General features: G+C 41.0%; 1 protein-coding gene across 9 annotated transcripts in view; it reads left to right on the top strand.

The window, feature by feature from the left end:
- PCDH15 (protocadherin related 15) overlaps positions 1 to 16,551 on the top strand; it is a 608,113-nt gene that overhangs the window by 454,017 nt on the left and 137,545 nt on the right. For all 9 annotated transcript variants that reach the window (XM_035137543.2, XM_035137542.2, XM_035137532.2 and 6 more), the window contains 4 exons: positions 1,944 to 2,076; positions 4,710 to 4,789; positions 10,707 to 10,800; positions 15,174 to 15,302. In XM_035137543.2, the coding sequence (XP_034993434.1) occupies positions 1,944 to 2,076; positions 4,710 to 4,789; positions 10,707 to 10,800; positions 15,174 to 15,302 (436 nt within the window). The remainder of the gene's footprint in view (positions 1 to 1,943; positions 2,077 to 4,709; positions 4,790 to 10,706; positions 10,801 to 15,173; positions 15,303 to 16,551) is intronic.

Raw genomic sequence — 16,551 nt, 5'->3', positions numbered from 1 at the left:
AATAGAATAGCTGAGAGGCTGTAAGCCTGATTTGCATGTCATAATTTGCAGGTGTTTCCCAACCTTAAATGTGACAATGTATGTACCTGAGGGGAGACATTATACATAACAGGGCAATGTATGTATTTTAAGTGAGGTCAGATCCATTTTGAAATTAAATGACAGATTTCATTATCTGCCCAATCCATTCTGGAATGTGTATTACATGTTTCCGGGCATGTAGATGCCAAGGTTACCACTATGTTGGCAAAAAGATATAAATTGGCCACATCTTAGCACCGCAAAAGTTCAGAAAAGCAAAGCTGGAGAAACAAATAGAGACCAGTTATGGAAGTTTGGCCACTCAGTTGTAAGACAAATAAAAAGAAAATACAACAGATTAAAACAGATACTCCTAAACCTTTCCATGCCCTGTTTGGGTGACACTTTGCCCCCGCCCTTCACCTCTCCATTCTGTACGAGAGGCAGGAAAAGGACTTTCTCTCCTCCTGGTTTGAATGTTACCTTTCATATTTAGGGAGAAGGATGGTGAAGAACCAGTTGAGACAAAGAACCATTCTAAATATCATCAGGCATAGAAGTGAAATATCACCAAAATAGCCCCTAAGTGGACAAAACCTGAAAGTCCAAACTATTCACGCTAAGGAGAATGTCTACACTCTAATTGCAACTGTAGGGGTGTTTGGTCTTTAGTCCTCCACATGTATGGCGTATGTATGGACTGTGGATGTCACCACCTTCAACAGCCATAAGAAAGGAGAGCCAAGATACATAAGCCGTTGACCTGATTGGGTGGAGAACTGAGGCATGTACAAGTATATACACAGGCTATCCTTTCTGATGGTCCACTGAATGTGTTAACGTTGGTGGCAGTGCTGGTGGACATAGGGAATGGGACCCACAAGTGCAGGCCTAGTTCCCCCTCCATGTGTTTAGTATACAGTATTTATTAAAAGCTATCATCTGATCAGACCTACAGTTGCATTTAAATGTGAAGAACTCTGCAATATCATTGAAAAATTGTGGTATATAGGCTCAAAAGCCACAGGCATTTAAACTTTTAACTCTTAGCTTATTTTGATGTCATTTAATATTGTTGCCATCACATTTTCTAATATATAATTGCAAATGCAAGGGCCAGGAGATTTAAATGAAAGTCATTGCCCTCCGGGTTCTATAATAAATTCATAGACTATGACAAATTCACTGAGTGTGGTACACACGTCCATCAGGCTTTACTTTTTCCATCCCTGCATTTAAAAGACTATACATTATCTGTTTTGTTTTTTGCCGATACCATTTAAGAGGCAACTTTCAATATTCAGCACAGCACTCTAAGGCATTGTGTCACCCATACTATTCTTTTCTAGGTTTAAAAAAAGGTTCATGATTTTCTTTTCTTTTTTTAAAAAAAAGTGTTTCCACCAAGTTGGTCAGATGAAAGGAATTTTCAAGTCACCTCTTTCTCCCTGTCACCCCAGAGATCTAAATACTGTAGCTTATTTATGCATAATAAATAGCTTCTTAATCCTTTAGATCAGTTAGATGTTTATTCACCCCACCCAAAAGAAAAGAAAAATCATGAAAAGTGAAATCAACTAATGTGACCAGTATAAAAAGGAAATAATTTTTGAATATTTTAAATAATGTTTATGATTAAAATTATTTTTATCCTTCTTTTTTCCTGGTCCAGGACTCAAGGTAGCTTACACAGATAAAGCAGAGCAAATTAAAAACATAGAAAATACAATAATTGAAATGTAATTAAGCACTAATCTTTCTGCCCTGTTAACGCATTGTGTCAGATGCATCAGATGCAAAGAACGGCCCAGAAGAAATGTTGAGTGCTTATTACCAAAGTGTTGCAGTGTGATGTAATTTTTTTTTTCAATTTAAAAAAAAAAGGTTTTGACTGGGTTTTGTTTGTTCCATTGTCATTGCAGGAGCTCCATCACTACTGTTTACATTGAAGTTCTTCCTCCAAATAATCAGAGCCCACCCCGCTTTCCACAGCAGATGTACAGTCTTGAACTTAGTGAGGCCATGAGAATTGGTGCCATTTTGCTAAATTTGCAGGTACAGAATGCTTCAATGTAAGCATTTACAGAACTCTTTCTGCTTATGGATGTGATGGTCTTGATCCTAGCTACTTTTGCTGTTTTCGGGGTCTGTTCTGGACAAATATTGCTTTATAGGGGGGTGTAGTGAATCTGTGGCCCTACAAGTGATGGTCTTCAACTCCCATCAGCCCCAGATAATGCAGCTAATGGTTAGGGTTGATGGGAGTTGTATTCCAACAATGGCTGCAGGGTCACAAGTTCCCCATCATTGCTCTATAGCAGGCATCCCCAAACTGCGGCCCTCCAGATGTTTTGGCCTACAACTCCCATGATCCCTAGCTAAGAAGACCAGTGGTCAGGGATGATGGGAATTGTAGTCCAAAACATCTGAAGTTTAGGGATGCCTGCTCTATAGCATGGGTTTCCCAAACTTGGGTCTCCAGTTGTTTTTGAACTACGATTCCCATCATCCCTATCTAGCAGGATCAGTGGTTAGGAATGATGGGAAACTGGAGACCCAGTTTTTCTGGGTTTTCTGCTGCCATTTAACCCTTTCCTTATTGATTTGCCTGCGGAAAAAACCTCTGTATGTACATCTCAGACACTTCTGAGGTGCATGTTCACTTCACGTAAAGTGTTGGTTGGGCCTCTTGGATCTCATTGTTGCCCATCATGGATTTGAAAGTGCCTCCTCGAACACAGCCAGCAGTCTCCATTGGCTCCATTTTGTAGCGGACAAAAGTGATGGACTGGTGGACTTTTAGAGTAGCTTGCCCATCATTATAGATTTTTTTTCTCTTTGAGGAATCCTTGCTAAACTTCTGAAAATTGTTGCTCTAATTTGTCTTAAATGAAATTCATTCATTCAACATAACAGCTTTTGTCATACAGATGTTTAGGATCTTCACTTGCAGCTGTTTAAAGGCATGAAATGTTAATACATATGCAACAGTAGATAATGTTACACAGTGTTTTTAAGCTTCCTGCTTAAAAGTAATACTTATGAGGTGTACTTTTATAGTTTTACAGAGATTTGACACCTGAAATTAAAAAATAAGTTTGGAAGTTTGCGGGGGGGAGGGGGGACCACTGTGTTCTTATTTGTTGTTGTTTTTAAACAACTATGGAACCAAAACATTTCTTTTTTATACTTAGAAATACAGCCAAAGTTAAGCACTGCTGTATCCCATTGATTTAAATGGGTGGTAGTTAAATCAGATACAACTGCCTCTGCCCTGAGGAATGTAGTGCTGAAAAACAGTCCCCAAACATCACCTGCTGAAAATGACCATCCAAATAAGACTGGAACCACTTCAAAGCAGTGCTCCCCCCCCCGTTGCCCCATTTCAGATAGCCTCTCCAGGAGGGTATAGTGGTTGATGGTATTGAAAGATGCCGAGAGGTCAGGGAGGATTAACAGGGGCGTATTGCCCCATCTGGGACAGCGGGTGGCGCTGTGGGTTAAACCACTGAGCCTAGGGCTTGCCGATCAGAAGGTCGGCGGTTCGAATCCCCACGACGGGGTGAGCTCCCGTTGCTTGGTCCCAGCTCCTGCCAACCTAGCAGTTTGAAAGCACGTCAAAGTGTGAGTAGATAAATAGGTACCGCTCCAGCGGGAAGGAAAACGGCATTTCCGTGTGCTGCTCTGGTTCGCCAGAAGCGGCTTTGTCATGCCGGCCACATGACCTGGAAGCTGTATGCCAGCTCCCTTGGCCAATAATGCGAGATGAGCGCCACAGCCCCAGAGTCGGTCACAACTGGACCTAATGGTCAGGGGTCCCTTTACCTTTATTGCCCTATCTCTCTCCCAGCAGAGGTAATTACCGTATATTCCGGCGTATAAGACGACTGGGCGTATAAGACGACCCCCAACTTTTCCAGTTAAAATATAGAGTTTGGGATATACTCACTGTATAAGAAATACGACCCGGCGTATAAGACGACCCCTGACTTTTGAGAAGATTTTCCTGGGTTAAAAAGTAGTCTTATACGCAGGAATATACTGTATATAAGGCAACCAGGGCAGTTTCTGTGCCAAAGACAGGCCAAAACCCTAATTGAAATGGCTCTAGAAGTCTTCATTACCACCTGGATCTGTTTTATTAATGTTGTTGTCTAATAATCTCTTCATTCTTTTCAAACTGATTATTGTCCAGTATAATTTTTAATACTGCATATTTTAATAAGGGCCCAAATTGGTGCAATATTTAAATGGAGCTATCATGTTTATTTTAAGGAATGCAGTAATAAATAATCCCTACTTAGTTATTTTGAAAATTAGCTGGAGAATTTACTGCCCGCCGAAAACCTCTTTATTACCTCTAGTTCTGTCAGTCATTGTTGATTAAAGCTTAAGTATGCAAATACTCTAATTTCCTGAAATTCCAATAAGCAATTATCATGCTTATGAGAGCACACTCTCCATGAAGCCATAATGCAGGCGTTCTCTAGAGGGGACAAACACATACAATCAGTTGATCTAGAGTTAAAGCTGTCAAATGTTTAATTGTTATGAATGAGTTGATTAGCATTTAAAATGTGTTGCCCATCACTACTAAGGATTTGTTCTTTGTTTTTAAAATATCCTAATAAAAAAAGAAGCCATTGCAATCTGTAACATGTCACTTTTTTTCTGTTGTTCTTCTGAAGGCAACTGATCGAGAGGGTGACCCCATAACATACGTCATACAGAATGGAGATCCTCAGCACGTATTTAACCTTTCTCGAACGTAAGTAGAATAACCCTTACGGCTGAATTTTCAACTTCCCAGCCCAAATGAATATGCAGATTGTGTGCAAATAACACGGCTTCTAATCGGAGGTCTTCAGCTGTTTGAAGTTGAGCTCTCAGACACTAATGGGAGCTCTGTGAATGGTACTGAACTTTGAAATTGTACACCCGAGACCATTTATTTATTTGAAATGTTTGACTAGGTAAAACCCACTGAGATGGAAACTTCCATTATATGAGTGACCTGGGATTAATTAGAAGCCTTTAGACTTGCCAGGTTTCTCCTAATGACAGTGACTTTTTTTTTTTTTACTTACCATTTCTTGTCTGGAAAAATGAAATGTACTGTAATGAAAAGGAAGACCTTTTGGGCCCATTGTCTGAATTCAGCACCAGACATTCCAGGCATTACTAACTGAGAAAGCTTTTAGCATTCCTCCTAAATGGATGCCACCTTAATTAGTGAAAAGAAAAGCCCTGGAACACTGAAAGCACATGTACCAGAAATAGTGAAAACCTTTCCTTTAAGGGCCTGTCATTTGCAAAGCTATTATTTGCTTGAATATTAATTGCAGTAAATGGAGAAAGAAGGATATATTGTGGGAAGGTTCCCCCCCCCTCAGAAATTAGGAAAAGAGCAAGCAGAGTCATATCATTATGTTCTCAAAGCTTATGTACATTTGTTCACCAGTGTGAATGTGGGTATAAGCAACATACTGTACTAAAAACAGAGGACGCTGCAATAATCTAAGAATTTTTCCACTCTTCAGGTTGATGGTATGCTTCTGCCACTGCAGATTATTACCTTGAACCCATTTTCTGTTATTTCTACTTTCCATTGTAGGGGAAGATTTATATACATATTGGGGTCTGGGTGTGGAAACTGTTGCACCAGGTAGCTGGAGGTCTGCAAATGCATAAACCAGGCATGTCCAAAGTCCGTTTTGGGGGCCTAATACGGCCCACCAGTTGATTTAATCCGGCCCCCATGGCAGTACTATATGTCCTGGGGTAAAAACCTAAAAAAAGGTCAGTCCTAAAAAAAATCTCAAAAAAACCCTCGCACATGTTCACTTCATCAAATCCAGCCCTCTTTGAAAAAAGTTTGGACACCCCAGCATAAACCATCGAAAGTCGAGGGCACCATCTAATTTTGAATAATACTGGGCTGAAAATGCCTCTCACTTAACTGGCAAAAAAAGATTTCTCCGAGAGAGAAAGGAGCTGCACTAAGCGGTAGCATCCTGACAGCATTTCTCATTGATAAAATAGTCCAGTGGGAATGACCCAGGGGCATCTTGTTTTTGACTTCCTTTTAAAAAAGGAAAGATGTCTGTCTCCACGGCCAGTGACTGTAGCTTTCTGTCTCATATCCATCATGGGAAACTCTTTCTCTGAAAATGCTAGCAATTTCTCTCTCTGCAACTTCAGAAAATTTACCAAAATGCCATCCCCTCTCCACCCCTCCAGCCCCCCCCCCCAAATCTGGGCCAACTAATTTCCAGCTAGTATTACTTTTTCATATGCTTTTGTGTGTGCACTCATTAAAAGTTACAAAAGGCATTCATCTTTCCAGGTTATTCCAATTAAAGTAATGGACAATATTTGCATTTGAATACATACAGTATTTATTCATGCAGTCCCTAGAAGCAAGTATAGCAGAGACGCTCTGCAGAGGATCCATGTTCAGAACATGCAGTATAATATTATGACAGGTTCTCTCTGGTGAGCTGTAAAAAAACAGAAGTACTCAATTTGTGATATGAACCAACGTAACTACTTAATCCATTTTATTTATTTAACAAAATCTATAAACAGCCTGATTGTAATGAAACATCTAACTGTTTTGTTTATATTTTACATGGAATAATTTTAATGCCAATCAAAACAAGTCATTAAAACTTTAAAGAAACCAAGTCAGCAGTAAGGCACGAATGGGCTGGACTGAATAAAAATGTTTGAAGCAGGTGCTAAAAAGCTACCAGAGAAGTGGCAGGGCTAAAATCAGGAACAGGAGCCAAACATCTAGGTCTTCCCTGATATCATGTTCAGCCCCTCCAACCTAGCTGCACCTTCCCCTGCCCGCTACCACTGACATTGGGGACACATCTTCACAACTTCCTGCTTCCTTGCCTACCTAGGCACATTGTAGGACCACCATATGGCATCACTACATGCAACTGGGAGATTAAGTTCACGGATGATATACTAAGGCCTAGTAGTAGGAGCATCGTGCACTGTCAGGCCGAAGGTAATAACCACTACAACACTCTGTTCCCTCTGTCTCCCTCAGGAGAAACCCTACCAAACCAAACTTTTCCTCTCACAATCTTTCTCCCTGGATAAGGGTCACAGGCCTGTCTGTCACCCACAGTACCTGTCCTATGGGGTGGGGTGAGGGAAACCGCCAGTTAATATATGGGACCCCCTTGATGTGGCCATTTCAAGGGTGACCTATGGCAGAGTCTATTATACTGAGGCAGGCTCTGGAAGCACACTCACACCCCAGCTCTATCTACTCAGCCAGGAATCAAACAGTACCCCACACTGCTACCAGCCCCTTACCTGTAGGCAGGTATCTTACAGGACAAACAAACTGCTGCAGTACAACAACAACAACAACAACAACCCACTGTTATTGGCTAGCTGCTAGGAGAATCAGACCAGGCAGGGGTAGGATAGTACCAAGCAGCCATTCCTTGATTAGTCCTCCTGTAGGTCTAATATCTCAAGAAGAGGTGGCAAGAATACACAGAGGAATTATACCAGAAAGATATGGAGGTCTCGTACACCTCAGGTAGTGTGGTTGCTGACCTTGAGCCAGACATCTTGGAGAGTGAAGTCAAATGGGCCTTAGAAAGCATTGCTAATAACAAGGCCAGTGGAAGTGATGATATTCCAGCTGAACTATTTAAAATTTTAAAAGATGATGCTGTTAAGGTGCTACACCCAATATGCCAGCAAGTTTGGAAAACTCAGCAATGGCCAGAGGATTGGAGAAGATCAGTCTACATCCCAATTCCAAAGAAGGGCAGTGCCAAAGAATGCTCCAACTACCGCACAATTGCGCTCATTTCACACGCTAGCAAGGTTGTGCTTAAAATTCTACAAGGCAGGCTTAGGCAGTATGTGGACCAAGAACTCCCAGAAGTGCAAGCTGGATTTCGAAGGGGCAGAGGAACCAGAGACCAAATAGCAAACATGCGCTGGATTATGGAGAAAGCTAGAGAGTTCCAGAAAAACGTCTACTTCTGCTTCATTGACTATGCAAAAGCCTTTGACTGTGTCGACCACAGCAAACTATGGCAAGTTCTTAAAGAAATGGGAGTGCCTGATCACCTCATCTGTCTCCTGAGAAATCTCTATGTGGGACAAGAAGCTACAGTTAGAACTGGATATGGAACAACTGATTGGTTCAAAATTGGGAAAGGAGTACGACAAGGTTGTATATTGTCTCCCTGCTTATTTAACTTATATGCAGAATTCATCATGCGAAAGGCTGGACTAGATGAATCCCAAGCCGGAATTAAGATTGCCGGAAGAAATATCAACAACCTCAGATATGCAGATGACACAACCTTGATGGCAGAAAGTGAGGAGGAATTAAAGAACCTTTTAATGAGGGTGAAAGAGGAGAGCGCAAAATATGAAGCTCAACATCAAAAAAAAACCAAGATCATGGCCACTGGTCCCATCACCTCCTGGCAAATAGAAGGGGAAGAAATGGAGGCAGTGAGAGATTTTACTTTCTTGGGCTCCTTGATCACTGCAGATGGAGACAGCAGTCACGAAATTAAAAGACGCCTGCTTCTTGGGAGAAAAGCAATGACAAACCTAGACAGCATCTTAAAAAGCAGAGACATCACCTTGCCTACAAAGGTCCGTATAGTTAAAGCTATGGTTTTCCCAGTAGTGATGTATGGAAGTGAGAGCTGGACCATAAAGAAGGATGATCGCCAAAGAATTGATGCTTTTGAATTATGGTGCTGGAGGAGACTCTTGAGAGTCCCATGGACTGCTAGAAGATCAAACCTATCCATTCTTAAGGAAATCAGCTCTGAGTGCTCACTGGAAGGACAGATCGTGAAGCTGAGGCTCCAATACTTTGGCCACCTCATGAGAAGAGAAGAATCCTTGGAAAAGACCTTGATGTTGGGAAAGATGGAGGGCACTAGGAGAAGAGGACGAGATGGTTGGACAGTGTTCTTGAAGCTACGAACATGAGTTTGACCAAACTGCGGGAGGCAGTGGAAGACAGGAGTGCCTGGCGTGCTATGGTCCATGGGGTCACGAAGAGTCGGACATGACTAAACGACTAAACAAGGTCTAATATTGTAACTCTGGTACAGTGGTACCTCGGTTTACAAACTGTTCCAGAAATCCTTTCTTAAACCAAAACTGTTCTTAAACCGAGGCACGCTTTCCCTAATGAGGCCTCCCGCCGCCGGTGCCCTTCTACCGTCCAGATTCTGTTCTTAGACCGAGGAAAAGTTCTCTAATCAAGGCACTATTTCCGGTTTGGCGGAGTTTGTAAACCGAATCATTCTTAAACCGGATTGTTCTTAAACTGAGGTACCACTGTATTACTGATTAATTAACTAGCACCTAATTAACAATACACAAAAAAACAGAAATAAAATATAAACACAGCACTGCTCTTCTCATTTCGATTGTTTCTTCTGATTTCAGAATAAGAGAGTTTTATAATGCCCTGTTGGTAATCTAGGGCCAGTGCTCCCTTTAGGAGACAGGAGCTGTTGAGTGGTAATGTCAGAAGAGCCAGGTCATGTTGTAGGAACCCACATTGCATCTCCGTAGCACTTCGATGTCCTGGGACAGAAGGGCAGGTCTATGTTATGTATGCAAGCTTTTAGAATTAGAAGAAATTTGGTGGTGAAATGATGCTGCAGCATATACATGCCTTAGAACTGACTGATGTAGAGTAGTTTGTCTCTGCTTCCAGATGACCCTAGGATAATGGGAGCCATTGAATACAGAACAAGAATGGAGAGAAACAAAATACTTAATTCTAGTATTTGGATGCCACAACCGATCACTTCTCGAATGATCAAGCAGATCAGAGAGGCTTGAAATACAATCCTGTGTCCAGGGGCGTCCTTTAAAAGCTAAAATGAAGTTGGAAGGAACTGGACATGGTCTCCACCTCCAAAGGCCATTGTGGCATGGCACATCAGTGTCAGAGAGCTCTTAAAGAACCAATTACAGTTTCCCATGCTGTGCCAGTTTCTCATATCTTCTGCAGAAAGGGGTTGAGCAAAATGGAAACATGGGAATTGGGAAACCCTTTCCCCACATATAGCACCATGTGGAAATGTTTGCTAGCCAGTAATACAAATAACTCAGTATTTAGCTGCGCAGAGAAAGTGGATTGTTCGCATCCGTTGTCTGCTGTGAACCTGTTGCCTGAAGAGTTGGTCATGAATACTGATTTCTATTGTGACTGGTTGTGTGTGAAAGCCACAATTGTTTTGCTGCTTATATTGCCAAATTAGGTAAGCTATAAGGAAAGTATATAGTTTAATCACAATGGTGTAATAAAGATGTCCCTGAATTGAGAGTTCTGATCTTCTGCATCAGCAGAAGTTAATGAAAAAAACATACTTGCCTTGTAACTTCCTCCGTGAGAATAGTTTTGGTCTATTCCTAGCACTTAGTGGTTTGTGGTTTGTTTTGTTTTTTAATGTGCAAACAAACTAGAAAGCACTTATCTGTAGTTTTTACAGAGGAAAACTTGGATGGTTTTTTTTTAAGAAAATCACTTTTTGCTTTGCTTTGGATCACAAGAAGAAGTATTCACTAATGCAACCAACCCAGCAGCATATAAATATATACAGTACTTGTCAATTTTTAGGATCCATATTTTGATGTAACATACATGTTTGTTTTATTGCTAGATCCGGACTTCTAGCCTTAGGAAAGCCTTTAGACAGAGAAAGCACTGATCGCTACATTTTGATTGTTACAGCCTCAGATGGCCGACCAGATGGGGTAAGTTTCTTGTAGAAATATAAAAACAAATTTCTGGGACGAAAACAACAGGGCACTGAGAGCAGCGCAGCCAAAACAGGGCAAGTCTTTGTTAAACTGTCTATAACCCTCAGTAATTCCCCTTTATGCTGGGAGGTTCTGTGCGAATGACTCCAATGTGCTGTTCTGGAAATAGAGCTGCAACTGAAATGATTTGTGTCGCATCCTCTGACCTCCCATTGTTTTTTTATGGCCAGTACAGACACTGCACACTGCGAGGGACATCCCATGGGGGACATCTTATGGCTGTTCCAGCTCCCTGGGGCCAGGACACTGCCCAAGTCTCTAACATTTCTTTTTTGAACATTTTCCTTTGCACTGTGTGAAACCGTAACCTGAGATGCTTGTTGTGCCATATAAAAGCATTTTACCAGAATCTCTACAGAGACTTTGCACATGGCAAATATAGTTGGTTCAATTTCCCCCCTAGCACTGGGGAAATCATTTTGAAAATGTTGTGTGACAAATCATAAGGAAAACTGTATCAAATGTTTTCTTCCACTAGCTATGGTATAGAGAATTAGGTTAGCTCTTGAGATGTTAGGAGGTTTTGCTTTGTTACGTTATTTGTTATCAATGATGATGTAATTGACTGCCAGTGACAAGTGATCTTTCTTAATACTAAAAGGTAATCTTCCATTTACTGCCTAATACTACATTTCTCTTAAATGCTGTCAACATATCCTGGATAGTAGTCTTTCTTTGGATCATGGATCCACTTCTTCCACCTGAAATGTGCTAGTAGTTCATACTTGCTACTGTAAATGAAGCATCATTTTGGGGAATTGAACTGTTGCTTATAATGTAAGATTTCAGTAGTGTTTATAGTGCTAAAATTAAATAATGAAAGCATTTATGAGCAATGAGTTGCTAGTAAACCGATACTATTCTCTTAACAGTGAAATTCATATGCTGTGTTTAGATACAAGTCTCCATAAGGAGGCAAGCTTAGAGAGGAATTAAAAATGCCATTAAAAATGGCAATGTTGTGTCTTGTTCTCCTCTTGAAAATCAAGGGATACTCAATACATGATATCATGTTTCCCTATCTCACAAAGCTGCAGTCAGTGGAGTGGGCCCAGCGAGGATTACAACATGATAATGTCACACAGTGCTGCTGTTTTGATAGTACGCTTGTGTCTGCCATAACATTTCATTCTGCACTTTGGAGACTACAGGCTGGCTCACATGCGTAATATTGCAAAGGTTCTATGCCACCCCCAATCTCTGCTGAGAAGTAGCAAGATTCCAGGGGGGTTCTAGGCACTCACCCAGGGTCATGCTTCTGTAGGGAATCAAGATGTGGCAGAGACTGTCTTTGAGACATATGGTTTATATTACACATATTTACACCAGAAGCTTTCAAGGGAGGGAATGAAGAGTTTACAGCATTCACAACTCAAGGGGGGGTTGTTTCCCCAGCAGTGCAGCACTGGCTTTCCAAGGCACCCTGAACTTAATCTCTGTGCCTCTGTCCTAGCCTGCCAAGATGGTTTTCTGACCTTCAGCCCCCACATGGAGTTCTACCTATTCCCTATTACTCCTTCTACCTATACCCTGTTACTGAATGCATTTGTGAGAAAATGTGAAAGCTCTTTCCATGCTGTAAGATCTGTGATGTCTTATTCACACATTGAATTCATCACTTGGTAAAGGATGCCTGGGCAAACCAGCCTCGGGCAAAGCTTCCTGGCTGACAAATGGCACAATCCTTTACCTAAACCTTTCATCCTTAGCTTTGAAATATTATTTTTTGTCTCCACTGGCTCTATGATGTAGACTTGGGGTTCCAATCTACCAAATCCCTGTTCTGTGCCTGTCTGTGGAAGATTATTTTGATCTCCCCCCCCCCCGTCTTTGGGAAGATACTCCCCAGGGTGGGAGTGGGGATTGGAATACCAAACAACTCAAGTAAGGATTTTGTCAAGTAAGCCATGAGCAACAGGCTAGATTCTGTCCTGTTGTTCATTGAACTTTCCTGTGAAGTCCATGTAGATTTCACTTTTTTATTTGATTATTTTCTTGTGGGTATTCTTGTGGAAAGGAAAATGCTACATGAGAAAAACAAAAATAAACATATCATATATGCATCTTCCATCTAGGGACTTTGCATGCCTTCTCTGCACAAATAGTTTTCTCTAATGAAGATATAACTCAAGGGGTGGGGGTGGGGGTCAGTCCAAGGTGCAACCTTCCATATATTAGCACTTGGATTTTAGTACTTTTACCTTTATTTCATTTTAAACAGAATGTTTGGTGAGCAGAAAATAATATGCAAATTTCTAAGACTTGCAGTTGCATTTATAGGAGCATCAGCAAGACTGTAATGAGGTACAGAATGGGAGCTCCTGCTTCAGTTGCTTCATCCTGGCTAGTTAACTGTCACTGTGGTTACACCTTTTCATGGGAAAGGTCACATTTGCATCTTTGCTTCTAATTACTGCACTCTATTTTCAGCCTGTATCTCCAATACATAAAATAAAAAAGGAACATCAGTAGGATGTAGCATCCAAGTGTGCAAGTTCAGGATATTCCCTTTCTTGAACCCCCTGGAATCTCATATTGCTTGGAGATTGGGGTGGCGTGTAATGGTATAGTAGGACAGTCTGTTGTTGTTGTTTAGTCGTGTCCAGCTCTTCATGACCCCATGGACCAGAGCATGCCAGGCACTCCTGTCTTCCACTGCCTCCCACAGCTTGGTCAAACTCATGTTTGTAGCTTCGAGAACACTGTCCAACCATCTCATCCTCTGTCATCCCCTTCTCCTTGTGCCCTCCATCTTTCCAAACATCAGGGTCTTTTCCAGGGAGTCTTCTCTTCTCATGAGGTGACCAAAGTACTGGATCTTCAGGATCTGTCCTTCCAGTGAGCACTCAGGGCTGATTTCCTTCAGAATGGATAGGTTTGATCTTCTTGCAGTCCACGGGACTCTCAAGAGTCTCCTCCAGCACCATAATTCAAAAGCATCCATTCTTTGGTGATCAGCCTTCTTTATGGTCCAGCTCTCACTTCCACACATCACTACTGGGAAAACCATAGTTTTAACTATACAGACCTTTGTCGACAAGTTAAGTCTCTGCTTTTTAAGATAATGTCTAGGTTTGTCATTTCTCCCAAGAAGCAGGCGTCTTTTAATTAGCTAGTGGCTCTGAAAGGGAATGCAGATCCCCATCTTTATTTCAAAAGAGGATCCAGTTCATTCAGTGGGGTCCAAATGAGCACTGTGGTGCAGGTGTAGATACACATCCAAATGTGCATGTTTAGAAATCTTATGCATGGTAGATCTCTGTTGCTTGATCAGGGTATCATTTATACAAGGCTATCAGTGTATGTTTTGTAGACAAAGGTGCTATATATCCATAGCCTCTTTTATACTCTCATAGCTGAACATTTTAGGCTTTGCCTGAAATTTCCCCTCCCACTTTTCAGGTAATTTCTTTTCTGTGACTCAGACTCTATTTAAATCCATACATTTGCTTAATATTCATTTTAATGGCACGTAATTCTGTCATTTTACATTTCAATACAGTAGCACATTGCTGTTTATTGTCTTCTTCCCTTGGAAGAAAAAAACACCTCATGTTCATCCAGTTGCTCTGTTACTGGGATATTTTACTTGCACATGCACAATTACAGCCTTTGTTGAACTTTTATATGATGACATAATTTATCCACAAAACAATTTCTGAGTCTTGTCTTCTGCTACTGTAGTTGGGTAGGAGAGCTGGAGTTGGGTAGGAGAGCTGGCAACCAACACACCCCTTTGGTTTCAGATAGTACACGGGTAGACAAGTCTAAAAAGCCAGGGACACATCTGACAACCAATGCACCCCTTTGGTCCCAGATTACTTTTGATACTGTCCAAAATAATCTACAGTGCACACTTTGTATGTGTGTGTGTATATATATATATATAAATGTATCAGCTCTCGTACCCCACTACCACAGTACCTTCTAAGTATAACCAGGTACAATGCAATTGTGACCTTCCAACTCTGTAGCTTTCATTTGTATACAGTGGAACCTCGGTTTATGAATTTTCGGTTTACGAACACCACGGACCCATCTGGAACGGATTAATTCACTTTCCATTACTTTCAATGGGAAAGTTCGCTTCAGTTTATGAACGCTTCAGTATATGAACAGACTTCCGGAACCAATTGTGTTCATACACTGAGGTACCACTGTAATGGTCTTAGATAGTTTAGTGTTTTGTCTGGTTTCTAATTTGCTTTTATTCTTATGGATGTTGCCCTCATGGTGAATGGTGGAATACAAATTTCAATAATAAGCACCAAGTATCTTCATGTAATTTTATTTCCTTTTTCCTGCAGACATCAACTGCTACAGTGAATGTGGTTGTAACAGATGTAAATGACAATGGGCCAGTCTTTGATCCTTTTCTGCCTAAGAACCTTACAGTACTAGAAGAGGAAGCCAATGCATTTGTTGGTCAAGTGAGGGTAAGTCTGTTGCTAGCGGAGGTGAACCTACTGATTTGAATATGTCTCTAAATGAATTAAAGCTGCCAGGTTCTTCAGTGGATGACGCCAATTCATGAAGTTGGTTTTAACTACATTTTCGGTTTAAAAAAATGAACTTAAACATATCTCAGTAGATATAATTTGAAAATGACTCCTCCCTTCCTCCCAACCCACCATGAGGCAAAATCCATGCATGAACTGTTGGGAATGTGAAATGCAGTGTTGCAAAAGGGACACATGGATACTAAACCCTTCCTGTCCACAGCTGTCCTTGGGATCTGGGCAACTGTTCTCCATGAAACCAACTTCAAACCTCTCCTGTATTGCTCTCATAGTACTTGAGTGGGAATGAAATATGTTACCCATATTTACAAACTTCCCTCTAAAATTCTTTTCTGGCCCACATTGTGATTAAAGCTGCAGTCCTAAACACTAAAGTGTAAGCCCTATTCAATCTAGTGGGATTTCCTTTGGAGTAAATATGTGATAGAACCGCTTCCCTTTTTGCAGAAAAATAGGAGGTACCAGTTTGATGGTGTCTAAAATTGAGCCTTCGTCTCTCATCTGTGGAAAGATGCCTTCCACAAATGTGCAAATCCAGTTTGGGAATATTAAATAAGAAATGTGAAAACTGTGTTCATAAAATATTCTAGAACAAAACTTGAAGTGAGCCTACACTGTTTGAAACTGGGATAAAATTGTCTTCACTGTCTTCGCTGAAGCCAGAATTGTCATTTAGTAGTAAATCTGGAAATAACAAGGAAAGTGTTGGCAAAACTTAACCTTTTCCTTTCCCTTTCCCTTTCCCTTTCCTTTCAAGAAGTTTTAGAGTGATTTGTTTCCCAGCCAGTTTAATTGAGCCATACACTTAGCTGTGCACAAAGAAAAGATAAATAACAATGCAAATAAAAAACTGCCTTAATTTGAAAATGTTGGTTGCAATTTGAGTTCAACTCCTTCAATTGCTTTGTAGATTTAACAAGCAGGGAGTATGCATCATGATTTGTAACTCATGTAACATGAAAAGCTTTAACATTGTCAAAAGGAACTGAAGTCTATAGTCTTACTGAGAATCGGGGTCCCACCCACTGGTCCCACCCACCCCAACCTCCACATGTCCAAGTTTCTGTTGCAGACAGCTGAATATGCATAGGGTCCCCAGTGCATGATGTGTCTCTTCCATGAAGAGATCTGTCCATACAGAAGACTATGCATGTTTGGATTTACA

This window comes from Zootoca vivipara, chromosome 5 (genome assembly GCF_963506605.1).
Source record: "Zootoca vivipara chromosome 5, rZooViv1.1, whole genome shotgun sequence".
In the NCBI taxonomy this organism is placed as follows: Eukaryota; Metazoa; Chordata; class Lepidosauria; order Squamata; family Lacertidae; genus Zootoca; species Zootoca vivipara.
The sequence above is the reverse complement of the archived record's forward strand: the minus strand, read 5'-3'. Positions and strand labels throughout refer to the sequence as shown.